The sequence below is a fragment of the Teleopsis dalmanni genome, chromosome X (genome assembly GCF_002237135.1).
Source record: "Teleopsis dalmanni isolate 2A chromosome X, ASM223713v2, whole genome shotgun sequence".
Classification (NCBI taxonomy): Eukaryota; Metazoa; Arthropoda; class Insecta; order Diptera; family Diopsidae; genus Teleopsis; species Teleopsis dalmanni.
In genome coordinates, this window is record NC_051848.1 from 93,474,531 (window position 1) to 93,501,167 (window position 26,637).

General features: G+C 30.8%; 2 protein-coding genes across 3 annotated transcripts in view; both read left to right on the forward strand.

Moving 5' to 3' along the window:
* Positions 1-6,152: 6,152 nt before the first annotated feature.
* Positions 6,153-7,305, forward strand: LOC119689450 (nucleosome assembly protein 1-like 1). Its single transcript, XM_038104283.1, has one exon. It carries the CDS (start codon positions 6,199-6,201, stop codon positions 7,222-7,224), a length of 1,026 nt encoding a protein of 341 aa, XP_037960211.1. The 5' UTR covers positions 6,153-6,198; the 3' UTR covers positions 7,225-7,305.
* A 5,898-nt stretch (positions 7,306-13,203) lies between these two features.
* LOC119687249 (zinc finger protein 845) overlaps positions 13,204-26,637 on the forward strand; it is a 127,159-nt gene continuing 113,725 nt past the window's right edge. For both annotated transcript variants that reach the window (XR_005253121.1, XM_038101509.1), the window contains exon 1: positions 13,204-13,305. The gene's annotated coding sequence lies outside the window, so the exon portion shown is untranslated. The remainder of the gene's footprint in view (positions 13,306-26,637) is intronic.

Sequence of the window (26,637 nt, forward strand, 5' to 3'; positions counted from 1 at the left end):
ATTTCGAGTATCAATTCAATCCATTTGATTGGTACTGCACTGCTGCTTTCTTTTCTAACGACTGCTTAAAGGCTTTTTAACCTCCAGCGAAATAAGTTACAGAAAATAAAATAAAATATGCTTTTGGAAGGAAAATTTTACGTTATTACTTACTGCATCCGTTCAAATTAATAGTATTGGGTTAATATAGGACAATTCTATACAAGAACGTTGACACGCATGATTTTGTGATGCTATTTTGAGATACGGGTACTACTTCATCGTTAATTTGTAGTTTAATACATTGTTTATTACTTTTATTAAAAAGTAATTTTGTTTCATATAATCAACTTAAAAAAATTAGACACTAACATAAATATTCGACTTTCTATTCTGTATAATATTTTTCAGTGGCAGTGTTATGTTGATCAAAAGTCAGCCGTTTGACTTCGGGAATAAGATGTTTTCGAATATAGCTATGAATACATTTTCAAAAATCAAACAACTCAGTTTTAAGATCAATGGCGTGATAATTTCATATCTCACTTATTTGGATACCGCAAAAATATGCATTCTTGTTAATCAAGTTTAGTGACTGTCAGTTCAGGTTGTCAATATATCAGTTTCATGAAACAGTATAGTGATCTCCTTAATCGCATTACTCTTGTCTGGCTTTATCGCAAGTTATTCCAGTAAGCCGGCTGGTAGATTTGCTCCAGTCGTACTTCCGATTTCAACTTTTATGTATTTGGACATATGGATATAAGATTTGAGAATAAGATAAAGTTCATATGTAATCATATGATCAGAACAAAATGCCACCTCACAAATACTTCGAAAAGGAAGAAATGCATCCAGCTTTTATAGGATCAGTAAACTTATTACCAAAATTTCAATTTCAAACTGAATCTAAGCAAGTATAAATTCTAGAAAAACTGTTCACAAAAATGAAATTCAGATCAATTCCAAACACTTAATTGCATGCAAAGGGAAATATTTATCAATTATATAGTTATCTCTTAACGAACACTGCTTTACCCTTATCACTGTAAAAGTGGCTTGAAAGACTATTACTTCTGGATTGCTTATTTGGTCTTGATAGTTATTTTTGGGTGGCACAGTACTTAATTGATTTTTGGGAAAAGTTTTCTATTTAACTGCAACAAATACAGTAAAACCCTTATAATTTTCTGTATGATTTTTACCGCAATTGTAAAATTTTTTACATTTGCATCTTCCTTAGGTTCTAGGCATTGAAGAATTGTTGTCAGGTTCTTTGCTCCAAATGATCAATTTGGTGTTTTGCATATTTATCGCTAATGGTTTTATGATTACATAGGAACTGTTGTATTATTAAAACTCAGAATTCATTTCGACTTCAATTTATATTTGCATAAAGATTTTTTAAAAGATTCATCAACTCAGTTTTTTTTCCTATCGAAACTAATAGCTTTTAAGTTTTTATTTCAATCCATTTCTGCTGAAGCGAAACAACGCTCAAAATCAAGTTGCTAAAGATTTCTTTGTGATTTGTGCTATACTTTGTTCTATAATTCAATCACATCGAATATTTTTATTGCATTCGGTTCTAGCGACCGCAGGTTCTATGAATCACAGCGGAGTAAATCAATTCTTATCAAAAATTTATTAAGATTCTGCTTAGTGCAAATTAACTTGTAGATAAGATCTCCACAACAACCTTTTATTAAGTTTACTCGTATATCAGCATATAAACTACGTCTGTGATACAATATCTGCATGAATACGCCACGCCTGCTTTCGATCAAGTGTGTGGCATGCTACTGCCATACAAGAACAAGGAACTAAAAATAGGTGAAGTGGCACACACACATGGACTGCATCGCGCCATTGCTCACCGGTTACTGGATTGTGTAATTTCATCTTCAACTTCACCTGAGTGCCGAAAAAAGTGGTTTCCGATGACGAATGTCTTTCGATTTTAAATAAGCACAGGGAAGAATGATGTTAAGTTATATGCCTGGCTGGCAGCGCGGACTGTGGACTGCGGACTGCAGCTGCAGTGGCTGTGTTCTATAGTAACCAACGCGAGTGTGGCAAGAACAGGTACGAAAGCATCAAACTGACTGCCAGGCAGGGTGTTTGAATGTAAAATAAATGCGTGCATACGAGGCCAACGGGTACGTACAAGAAATACACATACAAACCTGTAGATACGTCTTGCAAGAATGACGATGATGAGTTCCACCTTTAAAACGACAACATAACTTATACCAGAAAAGCAAAACAACAACAACGGAATTGGCATTAGCCGCCAAGCTAAGAGCGAAGAATTTTAAAGCCTTTAAACTGCCTGAAATGGCAGATTTATGAACGCGATCAACATGAAGTGCACATTTATTTTGTTGTTATTGTTCGGTCAAACATGACTTTGTTTTTTATTCAATAGGTATATATCTGACTTTTCTCCTTCATGTTGTTGTTATGATTACTTTAGGGTTTTGATGCGTTTTGTGGGGCGTAGCAATAAACCTTTTTTTTGATGCGATTTCAAAAGATGGCTGATTGCAATGCAGCGGCTCTGCACAACTCGCCGGGTAAGAAGAAATATTAATTTATTATAAATAAAAATGAATGTTATGAAAACACAAATAATATATTATAAATTTATTTTATTTTTGTTTGAAATTATTAATTGGAATGTTTTAGTGCACAGGAAACCGAGTTTTAGGTATGTGTTTGGGTGCAAATAAAGTCATACCGGTTCTTACCGCTTTAGCGGCACTGAAAGCAATTTATTATTGTTCCATGAATCCAGTAGAGAGAATGAATAAAATGGAAGAAGGGTTCAATAATTTTTGCTGAAAGAAACAGAATATCCATTGCACATAACATTGAATGCGAAGTAAGACAATTGATTGACATTGCTAAGCGGTGTTTTTCAATATCTCTTTCGATCAAACTAAGAAATAAAGAAAGAAATTTATCTAAAGCAACGCTTACTTTTCTTTAACATTCGTATTCCTCATTACTATTGCAGTACAAACTAAAACGAACCCTGCAATATTCACTTCATAAAGATCATGCAATGAATTTATGCATATGAGTGAACCAAAAGTTCGATCAAGATAATTACAAGCAAAGAAGAATAAGAATAAGGATTCAGATACAGACCTGGTAATACAATAATCTGAAAATTATTCAATAGAGATATTGCAGAATTAACCAAAGTAAAAGACATACACAGTTAAACATTTGGAATACCCAAATTTGGATTGGGATGCGAAGCTTTAAAGTGATGAACCACATAAAGCTCCTGTCTAATACTTTTACTGTAGAATAAAGTATGTTTTCTTCTAGACAAATTTTAGATAGAAATTTCGAATTACGGAGTAAAACTCCGCTAATCCGAAGTAATTAAAATTGAGATCAGTCCGGATTACTGACACGGGGGTAATTTTAAAAATGCAGGAATAGTCTTTTATATGTTTATACCTATATATATTTTAATAAACGCTGTGCAATAATTAACTGTTAACTTGATTAATCTGAAAATCTAGTGACACATTCAATTTGAAAAATGATGAAATATAAAAACAAATATTCACAAGACATATAGATGAATGAAACATACAGGCGAGAATATATATAGTCCATAAATGTGGTTTATGTGTTAGATATAATTTTCTGTTGAGATCGATACACAGGTTTTCGATTTTCTACTGATTATTGGATAACTAAAGACGATGCATGCTTACTGCATGCTTGTCTTTTCAATCTAAAAAATCATATAGTGTCAGTGAAATCTATATAGTGCGTATGTTTCTATCAACTTTAGTAATTATTTTATTTATATGCTCATAACCGAACTTCTATCATAAAGTTCTTCAATGGTTTTACTCAATGTTCAAATACTTGTTTTTCTACACAATATTTCGTAGATATCCTAGTATTGACGTGTTACGTAAAGAACTTTTAAGAAATAGCTAGTAAAAAACTAAGAATATTGTAAATAGTATATTAATCATTTTTATATATAAAAATATTACAAACTGTCAAAAATCTACCCCCTATAAACAAATTTCTTCTAGAGTCCAGAGTCAGTCATTCAGAGAAAAAATATTTGCTTTTTTTTTCAATGAATTCACACAACTTCTTTAATGACATATTAAAGGAATGCGCAATATCTCGACGTGGATTCCAATACATCAGTAACCAGAGAGCAAAGCAGTAAACCTTACAGTATTCACGCGGTCCCTTTTATTGAGTTCTTATAATGTGGTCTTGTTAAATGACGGTTACGTTAACCACGAATTAACACATGACCTTAGTGTCTTTCATTTATTGTTGGCAAGCTGAAGACAGTAGAAGTATGTACTTCTCTTAACGATTTCTATGGGAACATAACCCGGTACCCCAAGAAATACATGGGTAGCACTAAGTTGTGCCAAACCAATTGCTTGCCAATGCATTTTGTGCTTATTCATTTTATTATATTTTTAGTTTAGTCTTAATAAAAGATTCATTTTAACACAGAATCATGTGACATAAAATTTGTGTATAGGTCATTATAGATCATATATAGGTCATTATCTAAAATTGTCAGAATATATGGAATAGTAATGTAGAGAAATAAAAGTGTGCTCAAACTCCATAGTCTTTAGAAATACATTTCCCTAATTATCTTCAGCGTGTAACTTATGATACGATTAAAGCAGTGCTATCTGATAATAGCTTATAGATTACAAGTTTATATGTTATATATAAAACATCAAACGTTTGCTGTAAGTAGTACTTGAAATCCTAAAATCAGTATTAAAAATTTTCATTTTATGAAGTGATCCACACCTACGGTGTTTACAACTAAACTCATCTTAATAAAAATATATAACTTCTCAGACATTCTGTAGCTCAAATGCATTCAAGTAAAATGCCATTTCATGATTTAAGTATTTGCTCCAGGGTTATCATATATGTATACCACTGGCTCATCTCATTTCATGCCAAGGTTCTTCTGATAGCTTAGCAATATTTTTATCACGTCAATTTCACATTTCTATAAATCAAAGTACTTGAACTGCCCCTATGAACGTGGGTTATCAAAACAGAGTATCAATTGAGAGACTATTCGAAACTGAAATGCAGCACTTCGGCTGTGCTTGAAAGAACTGAACTAATTTTGAACAGGGTTTCTTATAAAGGATACACCTCTGTGGCTTTTCTATTTATAATTATATGGAAGTCTCGGTTTATCTCTATTAATTTTTGTCCAATCTAAGTGCTCGCGTGCCCTATTATTAAATCAACAATGGCAACTGGCAAAAAATCGTAGTTTAGTATTGTATTATGTATTTATTATAAGATGTGTTTATAAATGCGAACGTTCTACCTCGAGTGCAAACGTGCTACCATTACATTAGACTCATAAATCGCTGCAGTATGTAGTGTATGGCGTATGTATTTAACAGCCTACCATTCTATGTCATACAGGTACATTGTACATATATTGTCTTCTGGGATGTTTATCTAAAACAAGGGAAAATATGTACTTAAGAATGCTTAAATTTGCCTGCGGTGGCGTGATTTCTAAACTCAGATACATAATATTAACAAAATTATTCACGCAATGCCATATAAGGTCGCGATTTTCGCTGGACGCTGGCAACAGTTCCAGCAGGTTGATCGTTTGCTTGTGATATGTTGGCCAAGCGCTGCGCTGGCTAAGTGCTGTTTATAGTTTCGTTCATCACTGCTTTTCTTCGGGCTGCTGAGAGATTTGTGAGATTCAGATTGGTTTTGCAATTATAGGTTTATCTTTTATTTTGATACACAAGTTTATCCGTATCATTTTAAATAGAGATGTTTGCGAATAACGCAATCAACAATAAGAATGGCATATTTTAGAGAACTTCATACGTTTTCGAACTTGATAATGGAGTTGCTCAATATAGTATAATTAATAACTCACAGAGGAGGTCATACATGGAAATTATCTGAAAATAGATTGAATATTAAATTAACTTGATTTGTTGCTTCACTGAATCAGGTTAAAGATTTTTTTTAAGAGTTTCACCTGTTTTTTTAAATAATCTTTTTCATCATTTAAATTGTATTTTATAAATCAAATGACATTACAAAATAATGTAATAAATATATATTCAAAAAAAACAGAATTTTTTTCTTAGTCAAATTACTCTGAAAAAAACTTTGAATAGCAAATCGGACGATCGTAAAATAAGTATGGAAGGAGCATCTAGTAAGAAATCCGAAGACAAATGCGTTGATAAAAAAGCAGAAGGTGGTGAAGATGTCACATTAGATTACTTTAGTGCTAGCGAGCGTAGGAATTTCTTGCATGGCATGGTTAAATCCTTGCCAACATCTTTGCAAAATCGCTTGACTGTACTGAAGAATATGCAAATTGAACATCTTGATTTTGAACGCCAACTTTACGAAGATATTTTTAATGTCGAAAGAAAGTATCATGAGAAATTAATTCCTTTGTACAATAAACGCAAGGAAATCGTATCTGGCGCGCTTGAACCAAAGCCTGAACTACCAAAATGGAAAGATTCTGAGAAAAATTATCCTGAAACTCCATTGATGAACGATTACTGTAATATTCTAAAGATGTACAAAAACGCCAATGAGAAGACGAAAGGTTTGCCAAACTTCTGGCTAACTATTTTCAAGACATCGGACCGCCTTTCGGACTTTATATATGTTGTTGATGAGCCTCTACTCTCAAAGCTTAATGACATTACAATTGATTATAGCGATTTGTCATACACAATCGGATTTCACTTTGATGAAAATGAGTACATTCATAACAGTGTTTTAACTAAACAGTACTTTCTGAAGAAGACCGTTGATAAAGACTTTCCCTTCAGTTATGATGGACCAGATGTCACTAAATCAGTTGGCTGCAAAATTGACTGGAAGGAGGGTAAAAATTTAACATTAAGTAGAATTGAAAACATTGCATGTGAGACAGGACCCATAGTCGTGCCTACTGCTAGTTTCTTTCACTTTTTCAATCCACCTCAAATTGCTGAGGAAGAAATGGATGAAGATGCTCAATTAGTTATGTTTAAAGACTTTGAATTAGGACAGTTTATTCGGGACGAGCTCATACCAAGGGCAGTTTTGTTTTTCACTGGTGACTATTTTGAGGACGTCGAACAGTTCACCGACGAAGAAAGTACCAATAATAGTGATGAGTGTGGTGGTGATGAGTGTGATGGTAATGACCTAAAGCCAGCATAACTTGATGCTATATATATTTTTTTAGTTGTTAAATAATGCTTCATGTTAACATTACAGAAATTAAAAATAAGTAAATAAAAAGTGCAAAACATAAAACTTTTTAAATATTGTGTAAAATGTTAAGAACAGGTTCAGTTCTCAATATAGATGGACAACGCTTCAGAATGACTTTGAAATAGCACCTATACTAGACTTAATGATATTAATCACTTCGAAAAAAGAGTTTCTCACATAAATTTTGTTCACATCATTTCATAAATTCAGATCAATTATCATAAATTCTCATTAAAATTCGATAATAGCAACAACACTTTAATAACTCCCTCTGACAATTTTATCTAAGATATCTATATTTACGACCACAAAAATTAGAACTGAAAAAAGAACAGAATGTAAGAAAAATCTGATAACAGATCAGATGATAACAAAATCTGAATTTCTAAACATTACAGAAATGTGAAGTAAAAGATAGCGTGAAAGTGACCTTAAAAATATGCAGAACAAATACATTTACCATGTATAACATGTAAAACTTAAGTCTAATGTACTATAAATTATTATTATGGAAACTATTTGAAAACACATCTACCTATTCGTACTTCTCCAACAAGCAATTTCTGGACATCTCTGTGATGTTGTTAGAAGTTGACTCTGGAAAGTATTCACGCAATAGTAGCAATAATAAAAAACCAAGAGAATTATTATATAAAAATTTTATAAATGTAAGTAGTTTCTTTCGTTTATATAGAAACATATGTAAGGATGGATATTTGGTGGCTTTAGTCTTTAGTGGGACTCGGTTAAGTGTCATACAGCAGGTCTTATAAATAGAACGATATAATCAAGGGCTTACCACAAATGCAAGTAACAGCAAATCCTTCATGGTGTTCTAAGAGAACCCTGTGTCCATTGTTACAAATTGGTCACTGGCGGGTGTAGTGTATCCCCAAACAACATACTATATACAATATATTTAGGTAAAGTTAAAGAAGGAAGGAAAAAATTTAATCAGATCACTCTTAAATTTCCATAACGTTAAACGTCAACGAGCTATATGATACAGTGGAAGAAAGGAAAATGTTAGCAAAACTATTCAGGCAAGGTAAGAATGAGACGAGTTAACAGTTAGCATGAAGCAGGATATAGACGATGCTACATGTTTGCAGACAAGGTATGCGTGCTACCAAATCGCACCGTCTATATTCAAGTTTGCATACCAAATTTCGATTTAAGACATGTATGCGATAAAATTAACACTTTTTAATTATTTTTTAAGTCTCCACACATGTCTGCTTGTGTATATCGAAATCTGGAGACTTCTCTTAATTAAGAATTTTGGTGAGCGTCGGACCGTCAAAGATCGCGGAAAGAAATTGTAAAATAATTGAAAAAGTTGTATACATTTATTTTCTTTAAAAAAGGCAAATTTGAAAAAAAGTGCTACAAACAATATATAAATTGTTTGTATATTATATATTATATATGTTTATAATAGTTTATATATTTTTAAAATTACTTTATGCTAAAAACATTTTTTAAGTAAGTTTTTATATTTTAAAAATTATTTTGTGAATAAAAATATTAAAATGCAATATTTTAGAGAATTAAATTAAAAATAATATTAGTTTTAAGAATTAAAATAAGAAATTATGTTTAATTCTAAGAAATATGAAATCTTTGTATAATGAAATAATGAAATAAATAACATGTTGCTATTATCATCATCTCAATTCCTTCAGTTTCGATTACTATTTTGCAGTGTTATAATGTATTTATAATAACAACTAATCTGTATAGTAATTTGTATTCGACCGCGATCGCATCTGGTGTGGACAACCCTGGCCTATATCATGCTTTAGATACAAAAATTCAAGAAATGATTATAGTGAAAAAACTTACAAAAGCTATCAACGCAAATATACCAAATAGAGCTTGTAATAGATTCAGAATAAAATACAAATTTTTAAATATGCTAACTAGTTGTTCTTAGTTGAACTAACTAGTTCTATTAACACGATGTATAAGGTACCGAAGAAATTTCGAAGATATTATTTTACTGTACATAATCTCTGCAGTTCAGTTCCGATCTCTCGTTTTAAATTTAATGAGGATAAAACATTGTGCTTGTCTGGCTCTTGTGCCGCTTTTGACATATTATATAATAAAATGCGCTTATATGTAACATTCCCTTGCAAAAAAGAACTGTCGTTTCAATCTGGAATCGACTGGCTATATTTTATCTCTGCGATAATAAATGGAATCGAAAAAAACTCCTTAAATAGACTTGCAAAATGCAAGTGATCTAAAGTACAGCCATAGTCAAAAGTATTTCCATTTCCACAACGAAAATTTTTGTGCATATTGCACTAAAACAGATTTTTGTTGTTGTTGTTGTTAGAGAAAGTTTCAAAAAATTTTTTAATTGTCACCTAGTCTTATCTTTACAGAACCAAATAAAAAAAGGATTGAAAAGATAACTGTTCATTTAACAAAAATATAAGCAACTGTGCTGATACTTATTAGTTGTCAAAAATATTTACACATATTTTTTTTGCGTCAAATGTATTTACACAAAACATTCATTATTCTTAATAAATGAATTTTATAAAAATTTAAACCTAGCTGGAATTGATTCAATCACGTTGCAAATCATTTTAAACCGAATATCCCCTATTTCAATTATGGTATCACTATATTTTGATTTTTTATCCATAGTTCTTTGCTGTTTTATGAAATCCCAAACATTTTCAATGACATCAAGGTCAGGGCTGTGAGAAGGCCATAAATGAACAGCATTACTTAACTCTTTTAAAAATAGGTTAGGTCTACATCCATTATAACATGGTGCATTGTTATGTTATAGAATCTAGTTATTGGTTGGAAAGGGTCTATTTCCAAATCTTCTAATCTATAGCATGACAGATATCCCCAAAACACCACCGTACCACCTTCAAAGCTATTAAGTAGCTGCACTGCTTTATTCCTTTACCGTTATCGTAAATTTATGAAGTGCTCCTAGAATTGAAATGCAGACTAAAGTGCTGCATCAAAACATTCGTTTTTGCGGTCATTCGTTTTATTTTCAAATGTGTACCATATTTACAAATTATTTCTAAAGCGAATACGAACGAATAACAGAAACGGTCCGATAGAATTCGTTTCCGCCGCATTCGTTTCAATGGAATGGGGGTTGATTTGTTCTCTATAATCGTTTGTTTTCAATTTTAAAATCAAATAAACAAATATTTTAGAGTATTTCAATCACTTTTAGAGTATTTCAATCACTTTTAGAGTATTTCAAATAATTCTATTTTTGCAAAGAAATATTTTATATATTTTGTGTGCGTTTGGTTACCTGCGCAAAAGTAAAGAAAGTTGGATGTGCGTAGAGATTTGCAATAATTGCAATAACAAAGCACGTAAATTAGGTTTAATTTTCTATTATTTTCAATGCAAAAGTTGTTTAAACAGGTAGATCTAATGCAAAAGGTTAACTTAAAAAAACGGTTTGCGCAGAATTTCCTTCTTTGTCGATAGTTTTTTATGATGTAACAAAATAAATTGCTTCACATATTTACCTTTTCCTGGAAAATAATTTTATGCATGATATGGTAAAAATATTTATTTATGACAAGAGAGATTTTTAGAAATTTCTTAAGAATTCCTTCAGAATTTCTACTTTACAAAGTTTCTTGTAAATTATTTGCAACACCAACAAGTAGTGCATCTTCGGAAAGGGTTTTTTCAGTTGCTCGGAACTTAATATCAGAAAAAAGAACATTGATTTCATCTAATCAAAGATCTATCAATCAAATCATGTTTTACACAACAATCTTGAAAAAGAGGAATTAAGTCAGACGATACTCAACATTTAATTTGAATATTAAATTAAATTTGTGAACTGTAAAAACTGTAAAAAAACTTATTATAATTTTTTTAAATAAATTTTTGTTCAAAATTTTTTTTATATTTAATTAATATATTAAGTCATATTATATATGTAATCAACAAATTACTATTATCAACATTTTAAATAATATTTAATTAATAAAAAAACAAATAAATAAATTTGGGTCTTACTATTTAAAAGCACATAATTTTTGTATGAACTGAAAATCAAATGCTTAGAGTACTCCCAACTACTTCAACTACTTTTAGAATGTTTAGAGTTAGAGTACTCTAAACAAACGAAACAAATATTTATTCTATTCCATTTTGTTTTTATGCCTATACATTCGTATTTATTCGTTGAGAGTGAGAGTATGCTACCATTCTAAACACAATAGAATGCTTTGAAACTGAAATCAAATGCGCGCGTGCAGTACTCTAATGCAGACCCATCTGTCTATAACACATTGTACCAAAACTATATAGGTTTCTTAAAATACTTCAAAGAAAATGAGAGACGATTTGACAGGGTCGTTGGAGTAATATTGACAATTTTGTATACTGTTATAATTGCAGGATGATCAAGAAATTCAAATTATTCTTTATTAGGAGGTTTACGAGCTGTTGCTCAAACTATTTCTTATGAAGTAAGATTAGCTTTAATTTTGTTATCTTTTATTTTTTTAATTGAAAGATACAATATAATTGATTTTATAAAATTTCAATATTATATTTGGTTTTTTATTTTTTTTTGCACCACATGGGCATTGATATTATCTTTCAATCTGCAAAGCAGTGTGGCATCACTAATATTCTTGTCAATCAACTCCTTCGATGAAGCTGCAATTTTGACAAGACTTCTGCCTTCCCTTTGATTCATGGGAGGTTTGCCCCCACTTCTCTTCAAATATTTCAAATTTCCGCGTATGTTCTTATTTTTAACTAGATTTTGCACCGTTTTACATGAAATTTTGCATAGCTTTACTAAGTTCGTCGCCGAAATACCATTCTTATATCAGGTACCAACCTCAGGTGGAATTTCAACTGATAATTCCTTGGTTTTCACCATTTTTCTAAATAATTTCTGAAATTTTGAAATCTCTAAATTTGTGTAGTCTGTGACAAAAGGTAACGGTTGCACTTACTTAAACCAAAGCCCAGAATAAATGCCAATTTTCGTAGTGTAAATACTTTTGACTATGGCTGTATACAAGAATGTAAAGTATGTTTTCTAAAAGAATAGTGTTTAAAATTTAAAATAAAAACAGTTTATATTTTGTTTGTTTAATTGTTGCAATTATGGTACTGCAAGTGCATTTATTGTTTAAATAACAAAAATTCATAAACCAAGGAATTTGAATACCGCAAATTAAGTTTACGTTGGGTTTGTACGTCCCGCCACTAGCAATCTAAAAACTACATACGGACTAATATTCTCCCTACTAATCCAATAAATCCAAAGACCACTAATGATGAATATTTGGCAATATTCCCAATAATTATATTCAATTATATAAATTAGTATTTATATATACTGATAGTTTATTTGATTTTCACTTATTATTTACATATCATATTTGAAATTTAACAAAAATTTCATTCAATTAGGAAGAGTATATTTGCCCTTTATTACTGCAAAAATTCTCTCTTTTTACAGTTTACATGCCTGCTAGGTCATTTGACAGTAGCTCTTATAAATTGTTTTGCTGAGAGAAACGTGACTGCCAACTTTAAGTATTTTCGATATGCCCTATTGAAGTTACCTGCAATATTTATGAAACACATTATATGTAATTTGTAACACGTATGACATAAATTGATGTTTTAATATATACTATAATTTTCTATTTATATTCAAAGTAAAAAAATTATATAATCAAAAGTATATGTTAACAACTTATACATATCACTTGAAAGTGCGAACTGCAAGTAACTTATAAAATATCTTGGCAACCCTGTTAAGCTGTCCAATTTCTTAGTTCGACATATAATACGGTTGTTGTTAAAGTGTACTGTGAATGTTGTTTTAATAATTATTAAAATATTTAATATTGTTAATATTAAAATAAAACCAGTTTGTTATTGTATAAAGGCAATTTATTATTTATTTAAATTTTAGTAAAAGTTTATAATATAAAGAAGTGTTTGGATAAGCTTACTGCTATCAACCGGCAGGCAGTACGTGCTGTGCAAGTGAGTGCATTCTTTTTATTTTAAATAATGTGATATAAAATTAAATTTATAATATCAAACTAATTATGCCATAATAACATGTTTTTATTGAAGGCGTTTGGTATTTCACCGAACAAAGATTTAAAATAAATTGATTTTAAAAATGTGGACAAATTCTGCTTAGTCAAATCTACGTATTCATTACAAAACAGCTGTTGTTTGTACAAAAGAGAGCGAGTCACACAAATGCCCGCTCTTCAAAAATATTTTATTTGAAATGGTCAAAAATTAAGTGACTATTTTCTTATTAATTGCTTAAAAATGCTCTGCTATTTGCTATATTTAAAAATTTAAGCGGTTGTTTTGTTTAAGGTTGTATAAAATTGTTTTGTTTTTTAATAGCGAAAATTTAAAGAACTGTTTTGATGTTAAATTTGTATTCAATAAGAAATGATACATATGTTGTGCGTTAGTAGCCAAAATTTAAATGATTTCTTTCGACTGAAATATATCAGATTTCTCACGTATGAATCTCTTAAATTTTCAGTAGCACTTAATTCTTGACTGAATGTCTTGTACTTTTGGTTGAAAAGTAAGTGAGTTTCTACGGCCAATACTTAGCCATTTAGCTAATCGCGTGGTTGTTTGCACCAAGAGCTAAGTGACTGCTCCATGATGAATCTGTAAATATCTAATATCAGCATCAAGTATTTTTTACAAAAATACTTTTTCGTTAATGTTAGAATACATTATTTTGTCATTATTTTGTATAAAATAATGTATTTTATTTTTTTGTTTCGAATTTAACCGCCCTTTTTTATCTGCATTTGTTGAGAAACTAAAAAGTATTTTTGTTTCTTTTAAATTAAAAATATTTAAAAAATTAAATAAATATAATAACTTAAAATTTAAGATCAAAAACTCAACTTAAAAACACCTTTTCATTATATACAATATTGTTATTAATTACGTTATTCTATTTTAAAATCATTTACCGTTTTGAAGTATAAATCGTTCACATTGTCTAGTTTCCTTAGGTTCTGCACCACACATCTATAAGCAGATTTTTTTTTTCAATTCATAAATTATTTATTGAATCTTTCATTTAAAAACTAACAATAAATGAATTAAATTGTAAAACGAAATTTATTTTTTTTTTCCTAGGTCATTGCTTGGGAGAAAACTATTGAGACATTATAAATTATTTAAAATAAAATAAGGTTGAAAATTAAAATTAAAATTAAAATTAAAACTAAAATTAAATTAAAATCAAATCAGAAATTACATTTAATTTAATTAAATAAAATTTTCAATATTTTAAATCAAATAAAAATGTAGAATGTTAGCACATGTTAATTGTCCTTCTCTTTTAAGCGTTTGTAGTCTTTGTTCAGAAGGAGCTTGTAAGCTGATTGGTTTAGGGTGATCTTCTAACTTTAAAAGGCACTGACGGCTACATCGAGCAGCTTCTTTAATTACTGTTGGTACGCCCAAGTCTCTATGAAGGTTAGCATTTTTTATAAACCACGGTGCACCTGTTATCATTCTTAGGGGTTTAGATTGCAGCCATTGCAGTTTTTCAATATTTGATAGGATCGCTGTTTCTCACATTTGAATTCCTTAAGTCCATATAGGTTTTAATATCGAGTTGTATAGCAGAATTTTGTATTCAAGTGGTAGCTTTGATGACGTGCCCATAGCCAATGCAATAAACTAAGTTTTATATTTATTTGTGTCTTTTTAGTCTCTATGTGTTTATTCCATATTAAACATCTATCTAGATACATCCCTAAGTATTTTACATAGTCGCTCGAGAGTACTTTTTGTTTATTTATTGTAATATTTATTGTAATATTGCGGCAGTTGCCCGATCTTAGAGCAAATGTTACATGGGTACATTTTTGTTCATTGACTTTCATACGCCATATGATAACCAATTCTCGAGTTGGTGAACATGATTTTGAAGCATGCGTTGTGCTATTGCGGGGTTTTTGTATTGTTGTGTTGTCAGCAAATGTTGCAATTAAAGTGTTTTCCGAAGTTGGCATATCGCTTGTATACAGTAGGTATAATAGCGAACCTATTACACTTCCTTCGCGAACTCCAGCATTGATAGAACAAGGTTCTGAAACAAAATCTTTATACCTTAAACTAAAAGTTCTTTTGCTTAAGTAGTTTTTTAACAAAAGGTGAGTGTTAGCTCACCTTCCTGGTGTTATTTGTGACATTTTCCAAAGTTTGGGATAATAACCTGCCCGTAGGATAGCGTTAAATAAATGCCTGAGATGTATAATGGCACATTGTGGTAACTGTTTTACAATTGCAACTGAGATTTTATCAGGTCCTGCTTCCTTTTTCGCATTGAAATCTTTTATAATTTTAGTAATGTTTTCTAGTTTAAAGATAAGTTGATTGCTAGAGGGGTATAGGTTTGTAATTGGTAAAAAAATGTTTTTTGCAGCATCATTTGGACTAAATACTTTTTTCAAGTGCTTAACAAATATATCCCCTTTCTTAGAGTCACTTCGTGCTCAGTCACCATTTTCTAGTCTGAGAAGAGATTAATGCTGTATAGGCTGTTTGAGATACTTTGTTGCCTTCCAAATTAAATAGTCTTTCCGCTAGTGCATATTTGAGTTCATTAGTACATTTAGAGAGTAAAAGTCCATGTTTTGAAGATCTATGCCGTTGCCAAAGTCTTCTAACTTTCCTTTTCCGTTGTAATAATGCCTCAATTGTTTCTGTCACACCATTGAGGTTACTTCAAAAAATTGTTTAACACAACCATCAATTTCATTATTCACTTTTAATGAAGCATGTTGTGGTATATGGCAAGAAACGTATTTACGAAATTTCAACTTTCCGTTTGCATAGTTCTATTTCGTTGACTTTGTACTGTTATTATTGTTGGTGAGTGATCTGATGACAATTCAACTGATGGAAATGCGGTGATTGTTGATGGTTCAATATATTTGTTAGGCTAAAGTCAATAAGATCTGGGACTTTTTGTTCATCAGAAGGCCTATATGTTGTCTGTCCAATTGATTAACATCGAGATCTTCACTTTTCAGAAGTACTAGAAGTTTCCATCTCCTTAGTGTTATTATTCTTGAATCCCAAAATGTGTGCATGGCATTAAAATCGCCTACGACTAGAAATTTAGAACAGAGTGTTTTAAAAAAATTTTTGAAGTCTTGGACTTCTATATTGTGGTTGAATGGACAATATATTGCAACTATTACTACATTTTTTCCATATTCATCGAATTGGTTAGCTGTTGATTGTAGATAATCTTTACTGAAGTCTTCTAAAACAAAGTGTTTAAGTCATTTTTTTATTATAATATCAGTACCTCCGCGAGCCATATCTTTGGGATGCTTGGTGTCATAAAAGTAGTAATTTGGACATTTGAAAGCGTTTTTTTTAATTGTTTCGGACATAAGCACGATATAAATTGCATTACTGATTAAAAAATATTCAATTTCAAGTTTATGTTTGTTTATACCATTTGCATTCCAGTGACACATTTCAATGGAGTCGCTCATTTCTTCATTATCAGAGCTTGCTTTACAGCACTTTGATTTTTTATAAGTTCTTGCATCATGGTTTGCATACTACACAGAAAAAGATCAAGACTTTGGATCAGTGTATTTAGCGTGTCTTCTAAATTACCTACTGCCGGTTTCGCCAATTGTTGAGGTTGAACATTTTCTCTTAATACATTTGCCTAACTTTTGCCTTGAGGTGTTATTACTTCTGGATTGGTTATTTGTTCTTAGAAGTAATTTTTGGTTGGCACAGTACTTGATTGATTTTCGGGAAGGATTCTTTGCTTAACTGCAACAAAAAAAGTAAAACCCCTATAATTTGCTGTATGATTTTTACCGCAATTGATGCATTTTTTTGCATTTGCATCTTCGTTAGGTTTGGGGCATATGGAGGATTTGTGTAGATCTCCATATATTACACATACACTGGGTAAGATGCAGTAGGTTCGAGCATGGCCAAATTCTTGACAGTTAGTACATTGTATTGGATCTTTTCTTTTGAAAAGTTCTTCTACTGTTATCCTTCGATGTAAAAGATAACGAAGATTGTAAATTGGATGCACTTCTCCTTTAGCCAGTTTTTTTGCGTTTGCCAAAAAAATATTGTTTGAGCAAAGTTCCTAGTTTCCACAACAGTTCTTGTTTTGGATACTAAACTGTTCCAGTAAGATTTAATTTGTGGAATAACTATTCTGCCGTGTAAACTCTGCACAGAATTAATATTAAAAATTAAGATTGTAATGAATATTATGTTAGCAAAAGTTTGAAGAGTTCTAACTCTTCGAAGAATTTATTATTTTCCGGCTTTTATAATGTAAAATATTTTGTACTAAAAGAAAAGGCAGAGTAACCTGTACTCTGTTTACTAATTTCAAGTAACCTGTAATAGTATAAATTTGTATTTAAAATCAATAGATATTTCTCTAAGTTTGGTTTTATTGATTTAGATTTCAAAAGTTAGTAATTTTATATGTAGAAAATAGTGAGACATAAACCGTAACTTAAATTTTATTTCCACGTCATAATTAATGTTATTGTAATTTATTGTGCATAGCAAATATCTTATAAGCATATACAAGTTTTCCTATATATATGATTTTTCGAAAATAATATGTTTCGATATGCTGGAATAAAATAATTAATAAAATAAGAAGTAAACTTTTTAGCAATCCAATAATCACATTCAGACAAACATAATCCTTCAGCTATTATATATATTTATGACTTCTGTTAAATTTTGTACTTGCAAAAAATGATTTATTTATTTGTTATTTCTGTTGCTCTGTTAATTTTGTATTATTTACTTTTTCTTTACTTTACCCAAACAAATCTGTTTAAAAAATTGAGTTAGTTTTGTATTATATTTAATCCTTTAACTCCTAGGAGGAGCATTGGGCCGTCTTTTTATATTGTTACACTATAATTTACATACTTGATATTGAAAGCTATGGTCTGATAGTTACTTTGAAAAAAGTTACTTTTATATGTAGCTTCAGAACTAGGCTTTATTCTACCTCTATATGATATTCACTGCAGATTGACCTGTCTCAAATGACGGAAACGATTCCAGATAATACATCAGAAGTAGTAACCGATATAACTCCAGTTAAAATAATTCAATATATCTTGTGGATCTTAATTGAAGAGTGGTTGCTAAAGTAACATATAAGGCAAAGGCTAATATGAAAATAATTTTGCAAACTACGCGTAGACTTAAAATAAAAAGCTGGACACAGTCAGCTTAAACTCAGTTTGAACGAACTCCACATTGTTTTAGGGCACTTCAAGTATCTCAAATACAGAAATGTTCCTGAGATACTAATCTAAAATACTAAAAAGTACTGCCAAAGCGTCATTATTAATATATTAACATACTTTATTAAACTAGGCAAATGCCACGAAAAATATATAAAGTATATAGGGAATCCAAAAAACGAACTTTAAATTTGCGAAACTGTGAACAAGGAAGTTGATGAAGTTTCAGATTTTAGTACTAATAAGTACAGCTTAAGTACATTTTAAATGCAATATTACTAGTATTGGTATTTGTATAATGTATAGTCTCGATGGAGAGAACTGTTTACAACTTATTTGACCTATGACAAATGGAAGCACAGCAATAAATCGTGAAAACTTTCTGGGCTCTTATATCAAAAAGTAAGTACATATATTGAATCATCAAATCAAATATTAATTCGAATGAAGACGTTTTATATAGATATCAATTGATTCAATAAAATTTGAAAACAGTTTTTATAAAAACACTAGCTGACCCGGTGAACGTTGTCTCCCCTTGCAATTAATTGTCCTTGATCAGCTCAGTTGTAATATTTGTTCTTATTCCAACATCTGTGTAGATAAAGAGACTGTCAGGTTTAACCGTGTAAGAAGCAATCCGTGACTAGAATTAAACCGTATAATTTTAAGGATAAAGCCTGAGCAATGTTAGTAGTGTCCGTATATGTCAACTTAACTTTTTGCATTTAATGCGAAAATTATTTTGAATTTTTTTTTGAAACTGCAAAAAGCCCACATGCATTACTTATGTGACATTTACATTTCAAATGAAAAGGATTTTTTGATATTATATTACCAGTTTAATTATGGGCTACTCTATTGTTAGCTTAAAGCTAAATCATGAGCAATATTTTTTGTTAGGCCATTTTAAGCGTATATATATAGATCAGAAGGTTTACCAACACGGTAACATGCAACATATAGTTGCCCATGCGGAAAACATGGATTTTCCAAATTCAGTCCACTTACTTTTATTGTGAATTGAATTGGAACATCGGTTGGTATAATTGGTATGCGTGGAAGCAATATATTCTCTCTCTGAATTTTCCATTTAATATTGTTGATTCAATTAAGTTCATCATTATTCATTTTATAACTAATATTGTTCCATTGCATAATTTTGGTGGATTTCGATTGCGTAATAAAATGATTGGTGAACCAATTTTTAAAAGTAAATTGTGTGGCAAATCAAGCAAATTTAAGAAATTACCAGGCAGTATAGTTTGAATTTTGAAATTGATTTCATCGCCATCTAAGTTCTTGGCAGCCAGAATCGCTCTACTTTGAAGCCATTGATGATTCTCATGATTTTGATATATGTTAGGAAATACGCTTTCTATTAATTCCACTTTCGAATTAACAATTTTACAAAAATTTTCTGGAAATTTAATAAAGTATATGGACACTTCGCCACAAAATAGATGATTTTAGGCAAACATTGATTTCATCAGCATAGGTTGAATGTGGATTAACTGGCAATGTTTGTCTAAAATCACCTGCCAATAAAATTAAAGCCTCTCTAAAAAGTCTATCGGTGGCATTTAAATCTTTAAGTGTTCGATTCAATACTTCCAATGAATATTTATGTGACATTGTGCATTCATCCCAAACAATGATGTGACATTTTTGAAGTACTTTAGCCATATTTTAATGTTTTATTTATATTCCAGAAATGCAATAAATAATTGATTCATTTTAAATAAATCTATATACATAACAAAAAATCGTGTTGGTTAGACCACTTATAACTCAATAACGGCTGAACCGATTTTAATTATCTTTGATTTGTTGGAATCGTCTCCATTCCGAATAGCAGAATATATTATAAAATATTGGAAAAACCCACTAATTTTAGTAAGACTATTAAATTTATAAACTCTGTTTCAAACTGTTGACAGTTCGACAGTTTGAGTGATATAGCTATATCAATATATGTTTAATATTAACAATGCCGCGACCCAGAAAGTCTAATCTTTCCTAACAAAGCCGTAATGCAATTAAGCGTCGAAACATTATGTATGCATCCACTGAAGAGGAACGAGAAAGGAGCCACATTAGTATGACCCGCCTTCGCGCTTCTCAAACACAAGAGCAAAGAGAGGCAGCCCGTGACGGCTCGGTTGGCAATAAGAAATCGTCAAGCTTATCACAACGAGAAAATATCCGACGATCAAGAAGAAATGCCTCAACTATTAAAAGAGCTAACGTTCATTTTCTTTAAGAGATTAGATTTAAGATAAACAATTTGATCAAATGTGAAATATAGGTGAAAATATTTTGTTATATTCTGTATTTGTGTCTAAAATAAATAAGGAATGTTAACATTTTAAAAAAATTGGCATTATAAATCAGTAATATTGACTTCGCTTTCGACTCTTGAGATTCAAAGCCAGATTCGCCAACGAATTGGATCATTGCAACCTGTTGAAGATGCACAACATAAATTCTTGCAAATATACTTCATGGGCAATATGACGGAACAACTTGAACGGCGTCAAGAGATCAACACAGCAATGAAAATAGCAATTCTTCAAGACCTGCAGCAATTACTTAATGAACATCATGCATTGGTCAGGCTGTTCAAGACTGCGTTGGAGCGCATGCCAAATGATAACTACAAAGTTGTGATCAGTGCTGATAAACGAGCAGCAAGAACACATGAACGTAAGTTTAATGCTCCAACAATAGATGAAGTTGCAATCCTGGTCGTTGGAGAAAACTTGATCACACGCGATATCATGCTTCCACGTCGCGATACTGGGCAACGGCAACAAATATATGAAACACACCGTTCATATGACACGTTGCAATACCCACTGATGTTTTGGCAAGGAGATGATAGATATCACTTCAATATAAAAATGATAAACCCATAGAATGGTGGGTATCAACATCATAGTTTTCAATTCAGAATACAGACGTGAGTTTTACTTCTAAGATACTAATTTTACTGTTTTTAAATCAGGTAAGGAAACTACCAAGAAGTTAGTTCGATGAATTATTATGAATAGCGTTTAATGATTCGTGAAAATGCTGACAACTATTTGCTGCGATTTCGTAGATTGTATCAGCAGTATTGCGTCGATATGTACGTCAAAATAGAAACAGAGCGCCCAACTTATATTCGGTTGAACCAAGCCAAACTGCATTCGGAGGAGTATATCCATTTACGAGATGCAATTACCACCGACGAAGATGTAGCTATATTGATCGTTTGACTATGCTACCGGCATCGTACACAGGTAGTCCACGTCATATGCATGAATATACGCAAGATGCAATGACTTATGTTCGTCATTACGGTCGGCCAGATCTATTCATTACGTTTACGTGTAATCCAAAATGGAAAGAAATTTTTCAAATGCTGCTTCCTGGACAGACATTAAGTGATCGGCACGACATCACTGCACGTGTATTCAAGTAAAAAATTCGGTCGCTGATGACCCTAAAATTTAATATAACATTCATTGATTGTTACGCGGCACGAAGTTCACGGGGTCAACTAGTATATAATAAAAAATTGGTGAAATTAAATATCATATGAAATTACTATTTCTTTCAAATAGAATTTCTATTATATCTGTCATTTCTGCTACTTCGTAAAAGTTCGAACAATATACATAAAAAACCCAAAAATAAACAAAACAGAAATCAGTATCATTCAAACTGTCGCACAGTTTGAAACAGAAATAATTAAATTTATTATATAAGTTAAAAGTATAACTAATATCGAATGTTTTAATAGTCTATGTTACGCCTAAAAACTATATAAATATTATCTGAAAGTATCAAGGAGATTATAAAAGTTCAGTTATTAAAAAGTTATTGAGTAACAAACAGACGAACAAGCGATTTTATATATATATAGATAGGTAGATAATGTTGTTTAATATCTTTTTTAATATTGTTTAAAAAATTATTAAATAAAAAATATTGAAAACATTTAATCATATATTATTTTTAAGTTAAAAAAAACTCAATTTATTGGAAACATGCTTTAGTGTTTTTTTATAACATTCAATGCACAATATTTTCGGAAATTTTTTTTGCATTTGTTCAAAAACAGCCGAGATAATGGTGTTTCTATTGTCAAGGGTAGCAAAACAAGCGATCAAAAGTGTGCAAGCACTTAGTATAAGACGATGTTTTAGTGTTTTTATGCAATTTTGTAACTATTTGGATAACCGCAACGGTTAAGAGCTTCCACTAGAAGGTTTTTCATCAAAGCTACAAGTTTACTGGTCTCCTGAGTTGTTATTTCGTCTCATTCTTTTAGTATTATGTCTTTCAAATGCTGTTCACTCGAAATTGAATGTTTACGAATTTTTCTTTCCAAAAGTCACCATAAATGTTCAATTAGATTTAAATCCCGTGACTGTGGAGACGTATTTAGCAGTTTAGGGGCGTTATATAGCAACTAAAAACTCACAATTTCTGCTGTATGTTCAGGATCATTGACCTGTTGAAAATAAAATCCATCTGTTAGCCCGAATTTGATCGCTGACAAATTCTTCAAAATGTTTAGATAAATATGTCTATCCATTGTTGTTTCCATACAACCCCAGAGCATCACTGCACCACCTCCATGTTTTACAGTTGGAAAAAGATTTTGTTTATTGTATGCTTCAACTTGCTTACGCCATACTAATTTCTTCCTTGAATGCTAGAAACACAGAACTTGTAAGGTTTCATTCGTGCTACTCTATTTTATAATGAAAACGGACCCATTTCAAAATTCGACGGGTGGTAGACTTTTGAACGGTATCGTTATTTCGGCTGTTTATTTTAAACAAATGCAAAAAATCATTCCGAAAACATTGTACATTGAATATTATAAAAAAATACTAAAGTATGTTTCCAATAAATTGAGTTTTTTGACTTACGACTCTGAGTGTATATAGTAAAAAATTGTTATATTCTGAAAAATAATTATTATTATTTGCGTTTTGCTTTTTTATGCACAAATAACTTGTGTATTCTGTTCGTTATTTTAAAACGCTAAAATAATTATTATTCTTGCGTTAAAAACGAAAAACTTAAAATCTCTTATAACATATTACTATAATTTTTTTTCAGGAAAAAATAAAACTCCTTTTGTGAGATATATGTAGGTTCGAAAACCAATCAGGATTTTTTTTTTGCACTGCTTGTGTGTTTAGTGGTTGTTTTGTGAATTCACTGATAAAATTATAAATTGGTTGGTGAAGGTAACACGTTAATATCTTTTTACGTACTTATATATAATAAGTATTGTGATTACAAATCCGATCTTGTATTTTAATAATCTTTAAGTATACACATGTATTCAAATAAATTAAATCGGTTGTATGTAAAATTTATAAACATAATTGTGTATTTAAATTAGAATTTAGACAACTTTTGGTTGTGTATGTGTTCTAGAGATGATGGAGAATTGTTTTTATTATACTTTTTGATAAGAATTTTCATTATTTATTTTTATTTATTGATTCAAAAGTTCATACAGCACTTACAAAAGTTATAGAATTTTACTTAAAATCTAAATTGACAATAACATAGCTGTTGTGGGTCAGAAGAATTTTCTTGATAACACAATAATAAAAGTAAAATTTGCAGTTAATATTATTATATTAGTTGTGACATTTATTTCGTTTCTTGATAAGTCTGTCTTGCTTATAGTAAAATACGTCTTACTCCATGATTAAATATAGTTTCGTAAATGATACACTCCCAGCCAGAATAACAACCATATCTTAATAACAATGGTAAGAACTGCAATAACATGGACAACCAGCTTCAGCGAAACCACGTTGGATGTACGGCATTTGCTTGCTATTTGCAGAAGTCACAGCACATCGCACACACACACACACACAATCAAAATGAAACAATAATACAAAGAACATCATTTGCTGGTGCGGAAGAGTTGTTTGAGCATGTCCATCGGTATGCGTATGCCTGCCTGCCTGCCTTTCTGCCTGCTTGTCCGAGCATGGGCATGGGCATGAACTACTGTGTTCTGCTATGTGTACGTGCTACGATGGAGAATGGTTTGCTTGACAGGTGATTGATTGACAAATGCGCACAAAATGTTCGCGGAGTATAACTACGAAAGAGTAACGAACAAAATGTGCTTAACAGAATTTGATTGGAGAATGAAACAGCATGATTCCAACAAATTATTAGCCTTACATGAGTTTGAAGAGTTCAGCAGTAGCTGCGGATGCTGAAATAATGAAAATGGGTTGGCATTAGAATATCTTGTTTTGTATTTGTTGTTCACACGTTACACGTTCCTTGATACGAGCAATTGTTGCATTTATTTATTTATTTTGAGTGCAATAATTGCTGTTTTAAAGTTTCAAATACGTATTTTATTTCATTAAAATGTGTGAGTGTAGAACTTTTCATTTATTTGGTTTAGATACATATAAGTCAAATTAGATTGTAAAAATGTGCTGAACAGTAAAAATTTTTGAAAAATTATTTTATTGTTGATAAAACCATACTGATCAGATATTAAGGTCTTTATATCTAAAAATGAGAATTTATCAAAACCTTTCTTCCAGTATTGTGGATGCTTCCCTGCTCTCAGTGTTATTTAATGTATTGTTCCTCATGATTTGTGTATTATCTAATACTGTATTCACACGAGAGTTTTGTTTGTAATATCAGAGCATTCAAAAGTCATAAAGTGACATCTCATATTCAAAAGCAAAAATAACTGTTCACACGACGTTTCATTGTAATTTACTTGTCAGAGAATAAATAGTTTAAATAGACATGTTTTGGGCTTTAATACCGAAATAAATAAAATAATAATGATAGGCTTGCAATAAATGAAAAACTAGGTGGTTTATGTATATAGCAAACTTGACAGTTTTGTTTCAATTTGCGTGAAAACTACATTCATTCCTCAAAGCTACTCGCAAAAAAAAAAAAGTTGCTTGCTTAAGGTGGCAAATATGTACGGAAAATTGCAACATTACTTTCTCTATCTAAATGACTAATTATGAAGTGACCAAACATCTTAGTCGAAAAAAATGTCACCAAAGCGAAAAGCGATATATTGTAAATCTTCATTGGAAATTTCAGCGAATATTCCAGTAATGTGTCAAAAGTGTGTAAACAATATTTCAAACAAAAGGTGTATTCTTTTGTATTAATGCTCCAATAGAACACGTATCGCTTAAAAATTAACCTACAAAGCAAAAACAAACTTCGCAAAAACAAGTCCATTTTCCTGAAAGTGCTTAACGCATAAACCTCTCACATTACAATGGTGTCAAATCTTAAAACTGGTCCATTGTGAATGATTTTTGAAAGAAAATGGATCATTTGAATCAGATGACAAAGAAGTTTCTTTATTATTTATAACTGTTGCGAGTGTTAATGAGTAAATTTAAATATTTTAAGAAAATAATGTTTAGAGGAATTCTGAATAGCAAAGAAAGAAATAAAGGACAAACACAAAAATTTATTTCAATTTTATTGAAGTTTGGCTGGTCATACAACGCTGTTTCGAGTATTGCCAAGTACTCTTCATCAGTGGTCTTTGGACTAATCGAATTTTTATTTAATTAGTTTATAGTCCATATAAAATTTGTTTGGACTGCAAGTGCCAGGCTTAGAACTCGTGCCTGTCAAATTAGAAGCGATGACTAATCGTGTTTATCCACAAGAAGCCAAGGCTGCACAAACTTTTCAGGTTTTATTGTCACTTATTTTTATTTAATTAGTGACACCAACCAAAGCACTTGCCGTGCTTTAAATTAGAACGAGCTTATAAACTACTGCTTTAATAAAGCTTCTTTGTCACCATACAAAGAAAGCGTAGCTTTACAGCAACATGAGTACTTTATTCGAAAATAATTTTTTTAATAACATTTGTGGAGATGACTAACAGGTTAGTAATTATGAAGAAGTTGATTATTTATTAAGAAATTTTTAATTTCTGTATTATGTTCATTAAGAATTGCAATACATAAATAAATACAAAACACAATCGTTGAAATAAAATAAGATAATC